A 15,552-nucleotide genomic window follows, 5' to 3' on the forward strand; every position below is an offset into this window, starting at 1 on the left:
CCCCAGATCTTTTCCCTGACTAGGTGTCTGCGGAGAGCCCAGTGTCCAGGCTGCTCTGTTAATGGTGGGGCGGGGAGTTACTCATTGACCGCATTCTGCCCGACCTTTAGCCTCCAGCAGGCCCAGACCAGAGAGAACCAGAAGGGTGGGTGGGTGCACTGGTACCTGGAGAGGGAGGTAGTGAGAGGGAGGCTGGGTTAGAGACCCCAGTCCTCTGCCAGTCCTGGGCTTTGAACTGAGGGCCTGAGCACTGTCCTTGGGCTTTCTCAAGGCTAGAGCTCTAACTCTTGAGCCACAGCACCATTTCTGGCTTTTTTTTTTTTTGCTATGTGGTACTGAGGAATTGAACCCCGGTCTTCGGTCTTCGTGAATGCCAGGCTGGCACTCTACCACTAGACCAAACTCCCGGCCCAGCTACTCAGGAGATCCTGGAGTTGGTGACCAGCCTGGGCAGTTTTAGGGAGCCTTCAAACACAAAATACATCAGGGCTGGGAACTGGAGAATGTTCTATAGCCACAACAACCCCCCCAAAAAACATGCAAAAATTAGAGAAAAAAAAAAAAAAAACATGACTTACTCCCCTGTAGGATTGGATTGCTGGTTGTTTTTTTTTTACTGTCTGGATCTCAAGGGTCTGGGATGGCTGCCCAGGTCACTGGGGTGGCCCTGGGTACCCCTCACTCTGCACCTTCATCTCCAACCAGCGTAATGAGTCCACTCAGCCCTGCTTCAGCCTGGGCTTTCCCCAGGAACCTTCTTGTCCCAGTCTCCCAGCACCCGGTAATCTTCCCGGGCCTCTATGGCTCCCATCCCTCCAGATCATATCATGACACTCAAAGAGCTCCCAAGCTCTGGTCACCTCACCATGAGAGGCATTCAAAGCCTCTGTGGGCTCACACCTGGCCCCAGCAGCTTTCATTCCTAGGGGGATTGTGGGTTCCTGGAGGGCAGGGTTGGCGGCTGAGTCATCTCTAATTCCCTAATTCACAAGACAGGACATTTCAAAAAAAAAAAAAGCCCTCCAATCTCTGAGCTGTAGGTACTGAGCAAGTACAGAATTGATGGGTAACCAGTGAAGCGGGGAGACCCAGCTCACCTGATGCTGGTGTGGTGTGTGTGGGGGGGAGGGGACTGGACCACAGACTCCAAAATGTAGACCAAAGGAGGTTTATTTCCCTCCCCACAGGCCACTGTTTTCCCTCCCCAATAATTACAAAAGTAAGAAAAATGCCCATTTCCCCCACCCCCCATTCCACCCAGAAAAAAGCCATAATTTATGCAGAAAAGACAGTCCACAAAGGCAGCCAGTGGCCTCAACCCATCTTCTTCCAGATGGTGAGCGAGGCAGTGAGCACCCCAGCCACAAAGATCGTCACTGTCTGCCACGTGGGGGTCCCAAAGTAGGAGAGGAGGTCGTCCTGGGGACAGAGAGGTCACTTCAGCAAGTAAGTGGGGCTCAGCCAGGAGGCCAGCAAATGGGAAAGGATGGGCGTGGGGACAAGGGCCTAGGGTGAATGTGGGGTTAAAAATCTATGAGTTTGGGGTACAGAGGAAGAGCTCAAGGAAGGATAGATTGAAATAATCAAGGTCAGGGAGAGGTCGCTAGGGATGAGATGAATCAGCATGACATAAACACTGGGGAACAGATCTGTGCATCTGAAAATGGGTAGGGTAAGTGGGGAGAACCCAGGGGTTCCAGGGGCTTGGGGGCAGGGGTCTCACCCAGCCACCCTGTTCTTGGATCCAGCCCAGCAGCCGATCTCGGAGGAACTCCAGTGTCCAGCCCATGATGGTTCTGATAAGCTCGGGCACCTTTGTGCACAGGGCCTGCAGGGAGTTGGGTGGGTTAGTTGTTGACTGAGCTGAGACAACTTTCTCAGTTTTCTGCCTCTCCTGGCTAAAGTGCATTCCTCAGCTTCCCAGTGACCTCAGGATATAAACTCAAAGGGACAGCCCAGCCCACAAGGTCCTTGACCTTGAGGCACTAGTTGACTTGATTTGTTTCCCTATTTCCGATTTTTAGCTTGCTTCCTGTGTCTTCATTTTTTTATTTTTATTATTATTTTTTTTGCCAGTCCTGGGCTTGAGCTCAGGGCCTGAGCACTGTCCTTGGACTTTCTCAAGGCTAGAGCTCTACCACTTGAGCCTAACACCACTTCCGGCTTTTTTTCTATGTATGTGATACCGAGTAATCGAACCCCAGTCTTTGTGCATGCTAAGCAAGCACTCTACCACTAAGCCAAACTCCCAGCACCAATTCATTTTGACTCTTAACTCATCTTCCAACAGTGTCCAACTGGGACTACAACTTTATACCACCAGGCTTGGTAGTCCTTTTTTTTTTTTTTTTTTTTTTTCCATTTTGTCACTCTCCCTTGACTTAACAAGCAAATCCTCTCACTCCTCAAAGCTCAGTCAAGCCAGAAACCCATAATTCTGAGTAGGTGCCTATTTAGGAGGCTGGGTTCTGAGGATCAAGGTTTGAAGTCAACCTAGGCAGTAAGTTCAGGAGACTCTGATTGACCAGGAAAAAGCCAGCCATGGAACTAGGGTTCAAATGGTATAGTGCTAGCCTTGAGTTAAAAAAGCTCAAAGCCTGGGCAGTGGTGGCTCTGGCCTGTAATCCTAGCTACTCAGGAGGCTGAGATCTGAAGACTTTGGTTCAAAGCCAGCCCCAAAGTCAGCCAAGGCTAAAGAGCTCAGGGACAGTGACCAGGCCCAGAGTTCAAGCCCCAGCACCAACCAAAAAATAAAAAATCAGGGATAGGGACAGTGCCAAGGTTCTGAATTCTAGCCCCACACTCCCCCAGCCCTCAGGTCAAATGTGTCTTTCCTTGAGATAAGCACTCTCAATTCCCAGAGTTCCTCCCTCAAGTGCTTATCTGCCTGTGTTCTCCCAGAGTCCCCAATTCTGTATGCAATCTCACAGCCATGGTGAACCTCCAATATGCAAGCCCTGTTATTTATGGCTCTTAAAGGCCAAGTGCTGGTAATCCTAACTACTCAAAAGTTGAGATCTGAAGATCAGGGTTCTAAGATTTGTTACCTAGCCAGTCTTCTGCACTGCATGTTTTTCTTTCTTTCTGGTAGTTCAGCAGAAATAAGAATCTAACACTTTTCTGCCTGGGGTGGAATCATCAGATCTCAGCCTCTTAAGTAGCTAGGACTACAAGCGTGAGCCACTGCTGACTGTTTTTTCCCCTCAGTGCTGGAGATCAAACCTAAGGCCCTGGACAAACTAAGTATAATTACTTAATCATAATAACATAATAACATATAATAAAATTATATATATATATATATTTTTTTTTAATGACACTAGGGCTGGAACTCAGGACCCTTAGCATTCTAGGCAAGTGCTTACCAACTTGAACTGTGCTCCCAGTTCTTCCATTTATAGTTTGTTTCTAACACCCTACCATTGTTTCCTCTGACCTGGAACTCTTTGGATCCTTCTTCCTCCACCTCCCAAGAACAGTACAGGCATGCACCACCACACCTGGCTCATAATTGCTTTCTCTGATCCAAAATGACCAGGGTAATTGGTTGGGCCAATATTTTATTATCCAAACCTGCATAGAGAAAAGCTAATGAAAGAATTCAAGAGACTAGCCAGATATCTATAATTTAGACACTAACCAACATTCTTGCTGTATTGTTAGACTATTTTGTGTATTGCTGGGCATTGATTCCAGAGCCTCACACATGCTGAGACTATTCAGGATGCTACCCTCTTTCTCACCTCCCTCTCACCATCCAACTTCATGGATAGTAAGTTGTCACTTGAACCATACTTCCACTCAGGCTTCTTTATTTGTATTTCTTTTGCCCACTGGTTGCTTATAGAATCCTGAGGATTTTTCTGCCCTGGCTACTGAGTTGTAGGGTAAGATCCTGTCTCAAAATCAAAAGCAAAGCTGGAATTGATGGCTCACTCCTGTAATCCCTAGCTACCTACTCAGGAGGCTGAGATCTGAGGATCAGAGTTCAAAGCCAGTCCAGGCAGAAAAGTCCATCAGACTCTTATCTCCAATGAACCACTCCAAAACCAAAAGTGGGACTGTAGATCAAAGTGGTAAAGCACTAGCCTTGAGCACAATGGGACAGGGACAATGCCCAGTACCTGAGTTCAAGCGCCATGACTGACATCTTTAGTAAGTAGAACTTAGCTGGGAGCCAGTGTGTCACACCTGAAATTCTAGCTACTCAGAAGGCTGAGATCTGAGGATCACGGTTCAAAGCCAGATCTGGCAGTCCATGAATTATCTGCAATAAACTACTCAGGGGCTGGGATGTAGCTCAGTGGCAAAGCGCTTGCCCAGCAAGGGCAACGTCCTGGGTTCGATCCCCAGTACCAACAAAAAAGAAAAGACAAAAACAAAAAAATACAATTAAATTACTCAGAAAGAGTTGGAAGTAGCACTGTGGTTCAAATGGTAACCTTGAATACAGTGAGGCTTAGCGACAGTGCCCAGACTGAGTTCAAGCTCCAAGACAAGGAAAAAAAATTTTTTTTAAAGGCCGGGAATGTGGCCTAATGATAGTTGTTTGCCTCACATGCAGGAAGCCTGGGTTCGATTCCTCCATACCACATACACAGAAAAAGCCAGAAGTGGTGCTGTGGCTCAAGTGCTAGAACACTAGCCTTGAGAAAGCTGAAGGACAGTGCCCAGGCCCTGAGTTCAAGTCCCACGACTGGACAAAAAATAAATTAAAAAAAAAGCCAGGTGCGGTGGCTCACACCTGTAGTCCTAGCTACTCAGGAGGTTGAGATCTGAAGATTGAGGTTCACAGCCAGCCGGGCACTAAAGAACTCTTATCTCCTATTAATTACTAGAAAATGGAAGTGGGAGTGTGGCTCGAGGAGTAGGGTGGTAGCCTTGAGCTGGAGAGCTCAGGGACAACCCCCAAGCCCAGGGGTAAGGCAGTAGCCTTGAGCTGAAGAGCTGAGGGACAGCGCCTAGGCCCAGAGTTCAAGCCCCATGACCCATACCCAAACCCATACACACACCCAATAAATAAATAAAATTAAAAAAAAAAAAAGAGTTAAAAAAGATAAAAAATAAAAAGTAGAATTTAGTGGGAGGGCATGAAGGAGTTTGGCTTTGGCACTCTACCCTAGAACCAACCCTCTACTCCAGGCTTTTGCTGCTTAGGAGAAAAGTCTGAATTTTGTTTCCCAGAGCTGGCTTTGAACTGTGATCCTTAGATCTCAATCTCCAGAGCAGCTAGTGTAACAGCCACTACTGACAGACTAGCATAATCTCTTAGTCACTTCATTCCTTTATTTAGAACTAAGTAACTAAGTTCAGAGAGGGCCTGTGTGGACATCACCTGCCTTGACTGAAAAAGCTAATGAGGCCAGGCGTGGTAGCTCACACCTGTAATCTTAGCTACTCAGGAGGCGGAGATCTGAGGATCGTAGTTCAAAGCCAGTAGTTCAAAGCCAGCCGGGCACTAAAGAACTGAGATTTTATTGCCAATTAAACACTAGAAAACAGGAATAGGGCTGTGGCTCAAGGGGTATGGTGGTAACCTTGAGCTAAAGAGCTCAGGGAAAGCGCCCAGGCCCAGACAAGACCCTTGACCTACCAAAAAAAAAAAAAAGCTAAGGAACGGGCTAAGAGTTTGGCCTAGTGATAGAGTGCTTGCCTAGCATGCACAAAGACCAGGGTTCAGTTCCTTGGTACCACATACATGGAAAAAAGCTGGAAGTGGTGCTGTGGCTCAAGTAGCAGACCACTAGCCTTAAGGAAAAAAAAAAAAAAAAGCCCAAGGACAATGTTCAGGCCCTGAGTTCAAACCCTAGGACTGGCAAAAAAAAAAAAAAAAACCCAAAAAAACTAAGGAACAGAGTCCAGGCCCTGCGTGCAAACCTCCAAAAATTAAAAACTAAAAAATAAAATCCAACCATTATTCCTATCTCATTCTGAATAGTTTAAGCCTTTATAGTAACCTAAGAGACCTCACAGCCTGCCCCTCCTCAACCACGATTCTCCTCAACTGCACTCTAATCACAGTGGCTTCCTCTATACGCATTCCAGGTGTGGTCTAGCCCTCCACCAGATGCCTTTTCTTCCTCATGGCTGCATCTCAGAGCATCCTTCTTTGCTCTTTCCACATCAGCTTTAATGTCACCTGCTCTTAGAAATCTTTTCTGACCAGTTTTCTCTATCACCTCAGCCTGTGTTACTTCACATCCTCTATCTCAAGAGCTGAGCTCCATGAGAAAATAGGGACCCAAATTCCTTGGTTCAGTCTTGTGCCGGGTACCAAGTCCAGGTACAGAATGAATAAGTGAAGCCACACACAGTCCACAGAGATGCCTCCATCCCCTCTGAGGTCACTGGCTGCAGTAAGAGTTGACCGCAGAGTTGCTAAGGTCTGAGGAGTGCACCCCTGGGCCCCCTGCCCACCTTGAGCACCAGTTTGCTGGCAAAGTAGAAAAGAGCGACAACTCGGCCCCAGTTGAAGTTGCCATCAGCAAACATGTCAGCTGCCACTTGGAAAAAGACCTCTCGGGGGGAGTCTGTGTCCACAGCTGCAATCATCCTGCAGGAAAGAGGAAGGATGCTGGGGAGGGATGGGTCAGGCCAAGGGTAAAATTTCCAGCATCCTCTTTATTCCAAAGTGAAGGAAACTGAGGCAGGAGCCAGCTCTGCCAATGGGATCTTTAGAAAAGTAGAGGGCTGGGAATGTGGCTTAGTGGTAGAGTGCTTGCCTAGCTAGCATGCATGAGCCCTGGGTTCAATTCCTCAGCATTATATACACAGAAAAAAAAAACAGTAGTGCTGTGGCTCAAGTGGCAGAGTGCCAGCCTTGAGCAAAAGAAGCTCAAGGACAGTGCCCAGACCCTGAGTCCAAGTGCCAGGCAAACAAACCAGAAAGAGACAGAGACAGAGAGAGACAGGGGTGGGGGAGAATGACTCCTTGAAGGAGGATTCCAAGATCTCAAGATGGCTCACAGGATGCTGAGATCTGAAGACCAAGTTGAAAGCCAGCCCAGGCAGCAAAAACCTAGAAGTAGAAGTGTGGTTCAAGTGGTGGAGCCACCAGCCTTATGGGGATAAAAGCTAATGGGCAGCATCACTAAGCGTGCACATACACAACGAACCACGGCCTCTGGAGGCCGTGGGGGGGCGGGGAGAGGAAAGGAAGAACTGGGAGCCCAGAATGAGTTAAGTGGGGGGGGGGGGCCTACACTCTTAGTTCTGTGACCAGTCAAGGATTTGGGGGAGAGGTTCGTGGGTTCTTAAGTGGGAGGGCACCGTGGCTTCAGAGGCTGGAGTCCACACCTCTGTAGTTCCACGTTACTGTCCAGTTCGTCTCCGATGCGCTTGAGACACTGGCTCAGCTTCTTGGTGGAAGCGTCTTGAGGCACCTGCTCCAAGGCCAGCTCCGGAGTCTCCCCACCCATCCGCCCTGCTCGATCCTGGATGAAACTAGATTGGGAATGGAATGGGGGTGTAGGATCAGAATACGGAGTCACCTCCGAAATAAGTCCAACAATCAGCCCTCAAACTCACCCCTGAAGCAAATGGGCCCCTGTCTTCATGATCTGCTCAGAGCTGGTGGGCCCTAGAGGAGAAAGAAGGGGGAAGAGGTGGCCACAGTCGGGGGTCCTGGAGCATCAGAAAGGGGAGGGGAGACCCATGGTCCCTGGAGGAGGACACGCCGTGGAGACTGGGAGCCCAGATTAGTGAGTCTCTTATTGATGGGGCCGGGGGCGGGAGCCTGGCCTGTACCCTAGATTCTACCATGGGAGGAGAGGGGACGCTTAGTGAGCACGAGGCCCCCGGCCTGAGGGTGCAGAGGTGAGACCAGTCCCTCCCACCAGGGCCACAGGCAGGAAGTGGTGCCGGCGACAAGCCCGGGCCTGCCCTGGGTGGGCCTGGATCCTGGGATCCTGGGATCCCCAGTTGGTCGGGGACCAGCGGGATCCAGGCAGAAAAGGGTCGGGGCGCCGGCGGCCGCAGCCCTTCGGAGGAGGAAAGGACGGAGGGAGGGAGGGCCTGGGAGGCGGTCAGGGAGTTTCTGTCCCGGAGATCTGGGGGAGGGGGGGCATCGCGCGGCCCCCGGCCCGCAGCCGGGGTTCCAGCGGTGGCTGGCAACGGGCCTCGCCCTGCCCCCGCCCCTCCGCCCCCCGCCTCCCCCTCCCGCCTCACCGCCTCCTCTGGGCTGCTCCCCGGATCCGTCCATCACGGCCACTGCCGCCACCGCCTCTCGCCGGGTCCGCCCGGGCGGCTGCAGCGCGCCCCGGTCACGTGAGGACCCGCTGAACGTGCGCCCCACACGTGGGCGCCCCGCAAAATGGCCGCCGCCCCTCCGCGTGGTCACGTGACCGCGCCGCCGGCCGGCCCTCGGGGGCGTGACCGCTGTCACTGCGCGGTCCAATCAGCGCCTTCCGAAGGAAGCTGGGCGTTACCGCGCCAGGCTCCGCCCAGTGCCCCCAGCCTGGCCTGTAAGTTACTGTTACATTGGCTATTCGCTGTTGCACTCGTTCCTGCACCAACTCATGCATGTATTTGTGTACAGTCTGTGCAAACTACCCCACAGTCGGGACACTCAGCATCCAGACAAGACCAGTCACCTGAAACCTCCGAGTGGTTATGTGTATTTGCAGGAAAATGAGTACAAAATGCAGTGCCAAAGGTGGAGAATTAGCCCAGACGTGGTGGCTCACCCCTGTGATCCCAGTATCAGAAGGACTGTGAGTTCCAGAGTGACCTGGGTTACATGGTTACATAGCAAATTCATAACCAGCTTGGTCTACGCAGTAAGACCTTGCCTCAAACGACAGGCCTTGCCTGTCATCCTAGCTACTCAGGAGGCTGAGATCTGAGGATCAAGGTTCAAAGCCAGCCCGGGCACAAAAGGACCTGAGATTCTTATCTCTAATTAACCTCTAGAAAACGGGAAGTGAGGCTTGCTTGGCTCTAGGGTAGGGTGGTAACCTTGAATTGAAGAGCTTAGGGACAACACCCAGGCCCAGTGATAGGACTGTAGGTAGCCTTGAGCTGAAGAGCTAAAGGATAGCACCCAGGCCAAGTTCAAGCCCATGACCCACACACAAAAAAAGAGGCTGGCACTTTTGGCTGGCTACTCATTTAGCTGCTCAGGTGGCTGAGAAATTGGGAATGCAGTTTATAGCCAGCTGGCGGAGGAAAGTCTTAAACTAAACTATGTGGTGGTTATGTCTATGTGGTGGTTATGTGTGTGTGCTTATATGTAAATTTCATTCAGCTGCATATGTGAGTCAGGGAGTTTACTATGCTCTGTGCTCTGTTGGAAAACAAAGGCAGTATATCATGTGATTTCCAACCTCATGGCAACAAGGAAATGATGTTTTCTTCCTTCCTCTTTTTTTTTTTTTTTTGTTTGGCTAAAGCCTGGACACTGTCCCTGAGACTGATTGTGCTCAAGGCTAGCACTCTACCACTTGAGCCACAGTCGACTTCCAGCTTATTCTGAGTAGTTTACTGGAGATAAGAGTCTCATGGACTTTCCTGCTTGGGCTGGCTTTGAACCACAATCCTCAGATCTCAGCCTCCTGAGTAGCTAGGAGTGGTGAAATGTTCTATTTTTGTGGATAGAATTTCCAACAGTTTATGATTTGTGAGAACAAAGTTTCTAAAGAAGAAAGCAGGCCCATGAAAGAAATTGTGTTTCCTATTTGGCTTTTGTTTGTTTTCCTTCCTTTTCGTAGTACTGAGGTTAGATGCAAGTCTTGGATCAGAGGCAGGAGATTTAATGCAGAGCCTGAGTCTCACTTCCAATCTATTTGAGTGTCTGGACCCTGATCCACTTATTTTGGGCTAGAATGGTAGGTATGCCTCACTCTACTACAGGTTGAGAAGGAGTATGTGTATATCAGTGCCATGGCTTAAACTCAGGGGCTTTGCAACCCTTTTTAGGAAAACATGTCTCCGGAAGGTGTCAGCAGAAAGGTAGTTCTCACCCCTTCCTTTGCTTCCAACATCATCTGAACCAAAGCATGCTCCTCCCCAAACTCCACCAACAAGCACCACCTCTATAGACAACATGTTTTTGTTTTTGTTTTTTTGCCAGTCATGGGCTTGAGCTCAGGGCCTGAGCACTGTCCTTGGACCTTCTCAAGGTTAGAGCTTTACCACTTGAGCCTCAGCACCATTTCTGCCTTTTTTCTATGTATGTGGTACCGAGGAATTGAACCCGGGTCTTCGTGCATGCTAGGCAAGCACTCTACCACTAGGCCAAACCACCGGCCCCACAATATGTTTTTATTTCTGGAGGGCAGGTCTCAGCTTTTGTCTTGAGGGGAAGGTGTTCTAATGACCTTTCCCACCTCTTCAAGGATATCAGCCAGGAGCTCACTTTCTGCAAGAGTAATCACAGGACTTTCCTTCAGACCTGGAGACAGGGGCAGGGGGTGGGCAGGGGGTGGGGAGGGGGAAGGAAAAAGAGAGAGAGATTAGGGAACCCTTCTATCCATACATTAAGACCAAAAGAACTATGGGATTCTGAATTAGGTAGATGGTTGTCCCATGGCATTGTGGGAGATGCTGTTCTCGATAGTCAGGGGAACTGTGAATATTTAGGGGACTTGGGTGAGACTCAACATCTTCCATCTATGTTTGTGCCCTCCCCCACATCCTTACCCTTACGCAGACACTCTCGGACGTGCTTAGCCTCATAAGTCATGCCTTCTCCATCTGGAAAGTTGTACGCCTTTTTTGAGACTTGTGGCAGCGGAAACTCCTGACGCTCACCATTCACCACCAGCTCTGTTGGGCACCAGGTTTTGTGAATCTGGAAGGATAAAATATAGCTCTGCTGCCTGGTGCCAGTTCCTCACCCCTGTAATCCTAGCTACTGTAGAAGCTCAGGTCTGAGGATCATGGTTTGAAACCTGCTTAGGCAGGAAAGATTAAGAGTCCTGAGACTCTAACTTGCCTAACATGCATGAAGACCTGGGTTCGATTCCTTGGTACCACATGCATAGAAAAAGTCAGAAGTGGTGCTATGGCTCAAGTGGTAAAGCACTAGCCTTGAGGAAAGCCCAAGGACAGAGCCCAGGTCCTGAGTTCAAACCCCAGGACTGGCCAAAAAAAAAAATGAACTATCAAAAAAATCAGAAATGGAGCTGTGGCTCAGGTGGTAGAATGCTGGCTTTGAATGAAGAAGCTTTGCCACATCTTCAGTTTAAACTCCAGGACTAGCACACACACGTGCGCTCACACACACACACACACACACACACACACACACACACACACACACACACGTTTCTTCTCATACCTAAAGCTACTTGACCCAACAATACATTTACACTCAGGCAACTCCCCCACCCTCCACCTACCTCCAATTATTAACACCTCAGTTGTCAAAGAGGATAGAGCTATGGGTTAACACAGGCTGCTTCAGCTCATATCCAGCCCCAGTCTCTATAATCACCCTCTGATTGGTCTTCCTCCATGATGCCCCATTCTGGGGCCTGTGGCACCTCACCTGAGCAATACCTTTGGTCCCACTCACGAATGCCATGTTGGAGAGCTGGGCAGTGATGCTACTGGTGAAGCTGGCGTGGACCCCTCCTGGGTACTGAAGCAGCACACTGACAGTGTCATCCACACCTGAGTGGAAGGAAGTCACCATCAGGGCAGTGATGGGTTGCTAAGGTCAGGCTGTACTGGCCTCAAATCTTGCCTGTGGAACATTGGGGTGGAAACTTCACCTCCTAAGTGGAAATGAAGAAAAATAAAAAGCCACAACAGGGGGGATTCTTGAAAATATCTACTCATCTGATGTTTGTGGGTGGGGAAGAATCGTTTTTGCAGTGGGGATCTCAAAGAGAGATTCGTACCCACTGTCACCCCGTCAAATGGTCCGGCACCATCAGTACCTGTCTCATAAAACCGTGCTACAGCTGAAATCTTCTCAGGCCTCTGTCCATTGAAGACCATGGAGATAAACTGGACACAGTAGATACCCAGATCCAGCAGGCTGCCTCCAGCCTGGGCTGCATCTATGGCCCGAGGAAAATGGGTTAAGTTATAGCCAAATTCTGCCCGAGCCACTCGAAGGTCTCCCACAAGTCCCTGGGCCAAAGCAGACTTCAGAGCATCCACAGCAGGAAAGAACCGGGTCCAGATGGCCTGTAGAACACAGAGAAGACAAGACACAAAGCACAGGAGAAGGGTCAGGACTCGGAATAATCAAGCAATTTACCCTGCTGGGGTCCCAGTCGTGTGTGCTAGTTCTGGGGCTTAAACTCAGGCCTTGGATGCTACCCCTGAATCCCAGAACTTTTTTTTTTTTTGTCAATCATGGAACTTGAACTCTGGACCTGGGCACTGTCCCTGACCTCTTCCACTCAAGGCTATTGCTCTACCAGTTGAGTAACTGTGCTACTTTTGTTTTTCTGGTAGTTTAATTGGAGATAAGAGTCCCATGCCTGGGCTTGCTTTGAACTGTGATCCTCAGATCTCAGCCTCCTGAGTAGCTAAAACTACAGACGTGAGCCACCAGCGTCCGGCTTTGGGTGCCAGTCTTGATGGGATACTCACTACTCCTCAAACTCCAACATGGTTCCCCATTTCTTCCACTGCCTGGTAGGCCCCATTTGGATCCTGAGTTGAAACCCTAGTACTGGCATTTAGTTTTTAAAAAAGACTTTTTGCCTGAAACCCTTAGGCTTTGGTGACAACTGTCTCCATCTTTTTTTGGTTTACCAGCTTTCTAAAGCTTTTTCCTTGCCAAACAACTCTTCCTAAAGTCAATGGCCTGCTCCCAGTGGAGAGGAAGGGATTTGGGTTCCAACTTTCAAGCTCAATAACCGAGTTCCATGTCTACAGCCATCTTGGCTACTGGCACATTCCTGTGTTCTTCCAAAGAAATCATCACTGGCCACCATTCTAAAGATGGGGGCAAGCAGTATGCTGGGCATAAAGCAGTGCCTCCCCACCTCACCTCCATAAGGAAGAGGCCTCGGGATCGAGCCTCGGCAACCATCTCCCGGACTTCTGCAGCATTCACACCCATAGGCTTCTCACACAGGACAGCCTTGCCTGCTGCCAGGCAGAGTAGCACGCTGGACTTGTGCTGGGGGTGTTGAGTACCGATGTAGACTATCTCTAGGGTGGAAGGAAGGAAGTCTTGAGGTCAGCAGCCCTCTCCACCAAAGACCTGCAGAACTCAAGACATTAGGGGCCCTGCCCCAGCACCCCTAAACTCCCACAGGAGAGAACTAGTCCTGAAGAATAGCATGTGCCTGGAATCCTAGAACTCTGGAGATAGAGGCAGGCCAGCTTGGTTACATATATAGTGAGAACTTTTCCCCAAAAGGAAAAGAGTGGGGACTGGGAGTTTAACCTAGTGGTAGAGTGCTTGCCTAGCATGCACAAAGACCCAGGTTTGATTCCTTGGTACCACATACACAGACAAAAAGCCAGAAGTGGTGCTGTGGCTCAAGTGGTAGAAAGCCCCAGGACTGGCAAAAAAAAAGAAAGAAAGAAAGAAAGAAAAAGAAAAAAAGAAAAGAATAAGAGTGGAAAGACTAAGCCAGTGTTGCTTCAGACAGGTATGGTAGTACACACTTGTAATCCCAGCCCTGGGAAGTCTGAGAGGTTGTTGTTGTTGTTGTTTTTGAGGTCTGCTCAGGGTACATAATGAGTTCCCTACTCACCCACGTTGGAGTCCTTGGCCAGTTCCTCATAGGAGCCATAGGCTTTGGGGATGTCATGTTTTCGAGCAAACTCCTTTGCCCGGCTCAGATCGCGGGCTGCCACCGCCACCACCTAGAGGGACACAGAGTTAGATTCAAACTGGGGCGGGTTCAGAAGGCAGATGGGGGTGGGAGGCAGATAATAAAGGAGGCCCTACAGTGGGGGCCTTCAAGGTGAGGGGGTGCAGCCATAGAGTATGCTTGGCTCAGGAGAGTGAACAGGAAAAGACAGCTTACATCTCCTAAGCTCTACATAATGGCATCTTGTCACCTTCGCTTAAACAAGACTCTCCTTCAATCGATTTATTTATTTATTTATGTCAGTCTTGGGACTTACTGTCTAGAAGTTGTCTGTTTGCTCTTTTGCTCCAGGCTAGTGCTTACCACTTCTGGCTTTTTTCTGTGTATGCAGTAGTGAGGAATCAAACCCAGGGCTTTCTTTGTGCATGCTATGCAAGGATTCTACCACTAGCCCATGCGCCTGGCCATGATCAATTTATTTCTTTGGGTGCTGCCATTGAGACTTGAGCCACTGCTCCACTTCCAGCTTTTTGCTGCATAGAGATAAGAGTTTCAGGGAGGACTCTAGTTTGGCCTAGTGGTAGAGCGCTTGCCTATCATGCACAAAGACCTGGGTGAGATTCTTCAGTACCACATACGTAGAAAACGCTGGAAATGGTGCATGTGGCTCAAGTGGTAGAGTGCTAGCTTTGAGAAAGCCCAAGGACAGTGCTCAGGCCCTGAGTTCAAGCCCCAGGATTGGCAGAAAAAAAAAAAGGAAAGAGTCTCAGGGACCTTACTGCGCAAGCTGGCTTTGAATAACTAATCCTCAAATCTTAGTCCCCTGAGAAGCTGGGATTAAGGATGAACCATCAGCGCCCGGCTGATCTTCCCAATCTTTAAAGTCCCAGGCTTCACTGGACAGAGAAAGAGAAGCCAGCAAGGAAACCTTAGAGGTCTTCCCCTCCCTTCCCCTCCCCTCCCCTCAGTCCCTGGAGGTCGCCCCGTCCTCGGACTTCATCCCAGGAGACAAGGGCTTGGATAACTGACCTGGTGCTCGGAGCGAGGCAGCGTGCTCAGCGCGGTGGTAAAGTCGTTGGCGATGAGGCCAGCGGACAAGATGCCCCAGCGGAGTGCCATGGTGGTCACAGCCTGTTGTTGTGTTGGAGGAAAGTCCTGTAAGTCGAGAAGCCCCGCCCCATGGCTTCTTCGACGCTTCTCATTGGCTCAGAGGGTCGATCATTGGTTTCCAGCGTCCAGTTGGAGGAATCCACTGCTTAGTCCCGCCTACTGGGGGCGGGGTTTTCTGGTTTGTCAACTCCATCCCCTGTGTGAGAACAAGAGGAGCGCCTGTGCACCGAGATAACACAAGCGATAACAAATAGCAAAGTTCAACATGGATTGATTTATCCCGAGAGTTGGAGCGAGGCTACAAGGGCCAAGCTAGTAATGTGGAGGAGTGGGGGTGGATAACATTCATACAACTCCTTTAGGAGTTTTTCAGGAAAAAGGAGGAAGGAATGCCAAAAATGAATGAAAGAAGTCGTTAATATTTATAGGTCTATTGTAAGCCAAGTTTGCAGTTAGCTGCTATACTTTCCCTAATTTCTCAGAGGGGAAACAGACCTGACAGCCCAGGTCTCTCTCTCTCTCTCTCTCTTTCTTTCTTTCTTTCTTTCTTTCTTTCTTTCTTTCTTTCTTTCTTTCTGTCTTTCTTTCCTCCTCCTCCTTCTCCTCCTCCTCCTCCTCCTCCTCCTCCTCCTCCTCCTCCTTCTTTCTTCTTTCCTCTTCTATTTTTCACAGCAGGTAATGCTTTCCTTGGAGAGTAGGTGGCATAGTTTACAGACCA

General features: G+C 49.6%; 3 protein-coding genes across 4 annotated transcripts in view; 1 reads left to right on the forward strand and 2 right to left on the reverse strand.

Annotated features, from left to right (window-relative positions):
• Tulp2 (TUB like protein 2) overlaps positions 1-15,552 on the forward strand; it is a 42,915-nt gene that overhangs the window by 1,915 nt on the left and 25,448 nt on the right. The gene's annotated exons all lie outside the window — the stretch shown is intronic.
• On the reverse strand, positions 1,221-8,317 carry Bax (BCL2 associated X, apoptosis regulator). Of its 2 annotated transcripts, XM_090322471.1 has the most exons (6): positions 8,167-8,317; positions 7,528-7,579; positions 7,297-7,443; positions 6,418-6,553; positions 1,724-1,828; positions 1,221-1,419 (listed from the first exon to the last, which is right to left on the reverse strand). In XM_090322471.1, the coding sequence occupies exons 1-6, from the start codon at positions 8,198-8,200 to the stop codon at positions 1,315-1,317; spliced, it is 579 nt and encodes a 192-aa protein (XP_090178597.1). In that variant the 5' UTR covers positions 8,201-8,317; the 3' UTR covers positions 1,221-1,314. The 2 variants fall into 2 exon arrangements, with proteins under 2 accessions (XP_090178597.1, XP_090178598.1); XM_090322472.1 differs by lacking the exons at positions 7,297-7,443; positions 7,528-7,579; positions 8,167-8,317 and adding an exon at positions 6,967-7,004.
• Dhdh (dihydrodiol dehydrogenase) lies at positions 9,360-14,866 on the reverse strand. The gene is made up of 7 exons (XM_090322422.1): positions 14,754-14,866; positions 13,665-13,776; positions 12,950-13,113; positions 11,883-12,135; positions 11,489-11,613; positions 10,639-10,789; positions 9,360-10,390 (listed from the first exon to the last, which is right to left on the reverse strand). The coding sequence occupies exons 1-7, from the start codon at positions 14,841-14,843 to the stop codon at positions 10,281-10,283; spliced, it is 1,005 nt and encodes a 334-aa protein (XP_090178548.1). The 5' UTR covers positions 14,844-14,866; the 3' UTR covers positions 9,360-10,280.

The sequence above is a fragment of the Megascapheus bottae genome, chromosome 31, assembly GCF_031878675.1.
Source record: "Megascapheus bottae isolate mThoBot1 chromosome 31, mThoBot2.hap1, whole genome shotgun sequence".
Lineage (NCBI taxonomy): Eukaryota > Metazoa > Chordata > Mammalia > Rodentia > Geomyidae > Megascapheus > Megascapheus bottae.

Excerpts from the sequence above, each read along its gene's own strand:
- Bax (XM_090322471.1), bottom strand. The coding sequence starts at position 8,200 with ATGGACGGATCCGGGGAGCAGCCCAGAGGAGGCG. Across the intron at positions 7,444-7,527 it reads GGGGCCCATTTGCTTCAGGG|TTTCATCCAGGATCGAGCAG; the intron begins GTGAGTTTGAGG and ends TTCCCAATCTAG. Across the intron at positions 1,420-1,723 it reads TCCAAGAACAGGGTGGCTGG|GACGACCTCCTCTCCTACTT; the intron begins GTGAGACCCCTG and ends CTCTGTCCCCAG.
- Dhdh (XM_090322422.1), bottom strand. The coding sequence starts at position 14,843 with ATGGCACTCCGCTGGGGCATCTTGTCCGCTGGCCTCATCGCCAACGAC. Across the intron at positions 12,136-12,949 it reads GAGGCCTCTTCCTTATGGAG|GCCATCTGGACCCGGTTCTT; the intron begins GTGAGGTGGGGA and ends TGTGTTCTACAG. Across the intron at positions 10,391-10,638 it reads CCGAGAGTGTCTGCGTAAGG|GTCTGAAGGAAAGTCCTGTG; the intron begins GTAAGGATGTGG and ends CCCTGTCTCCAG.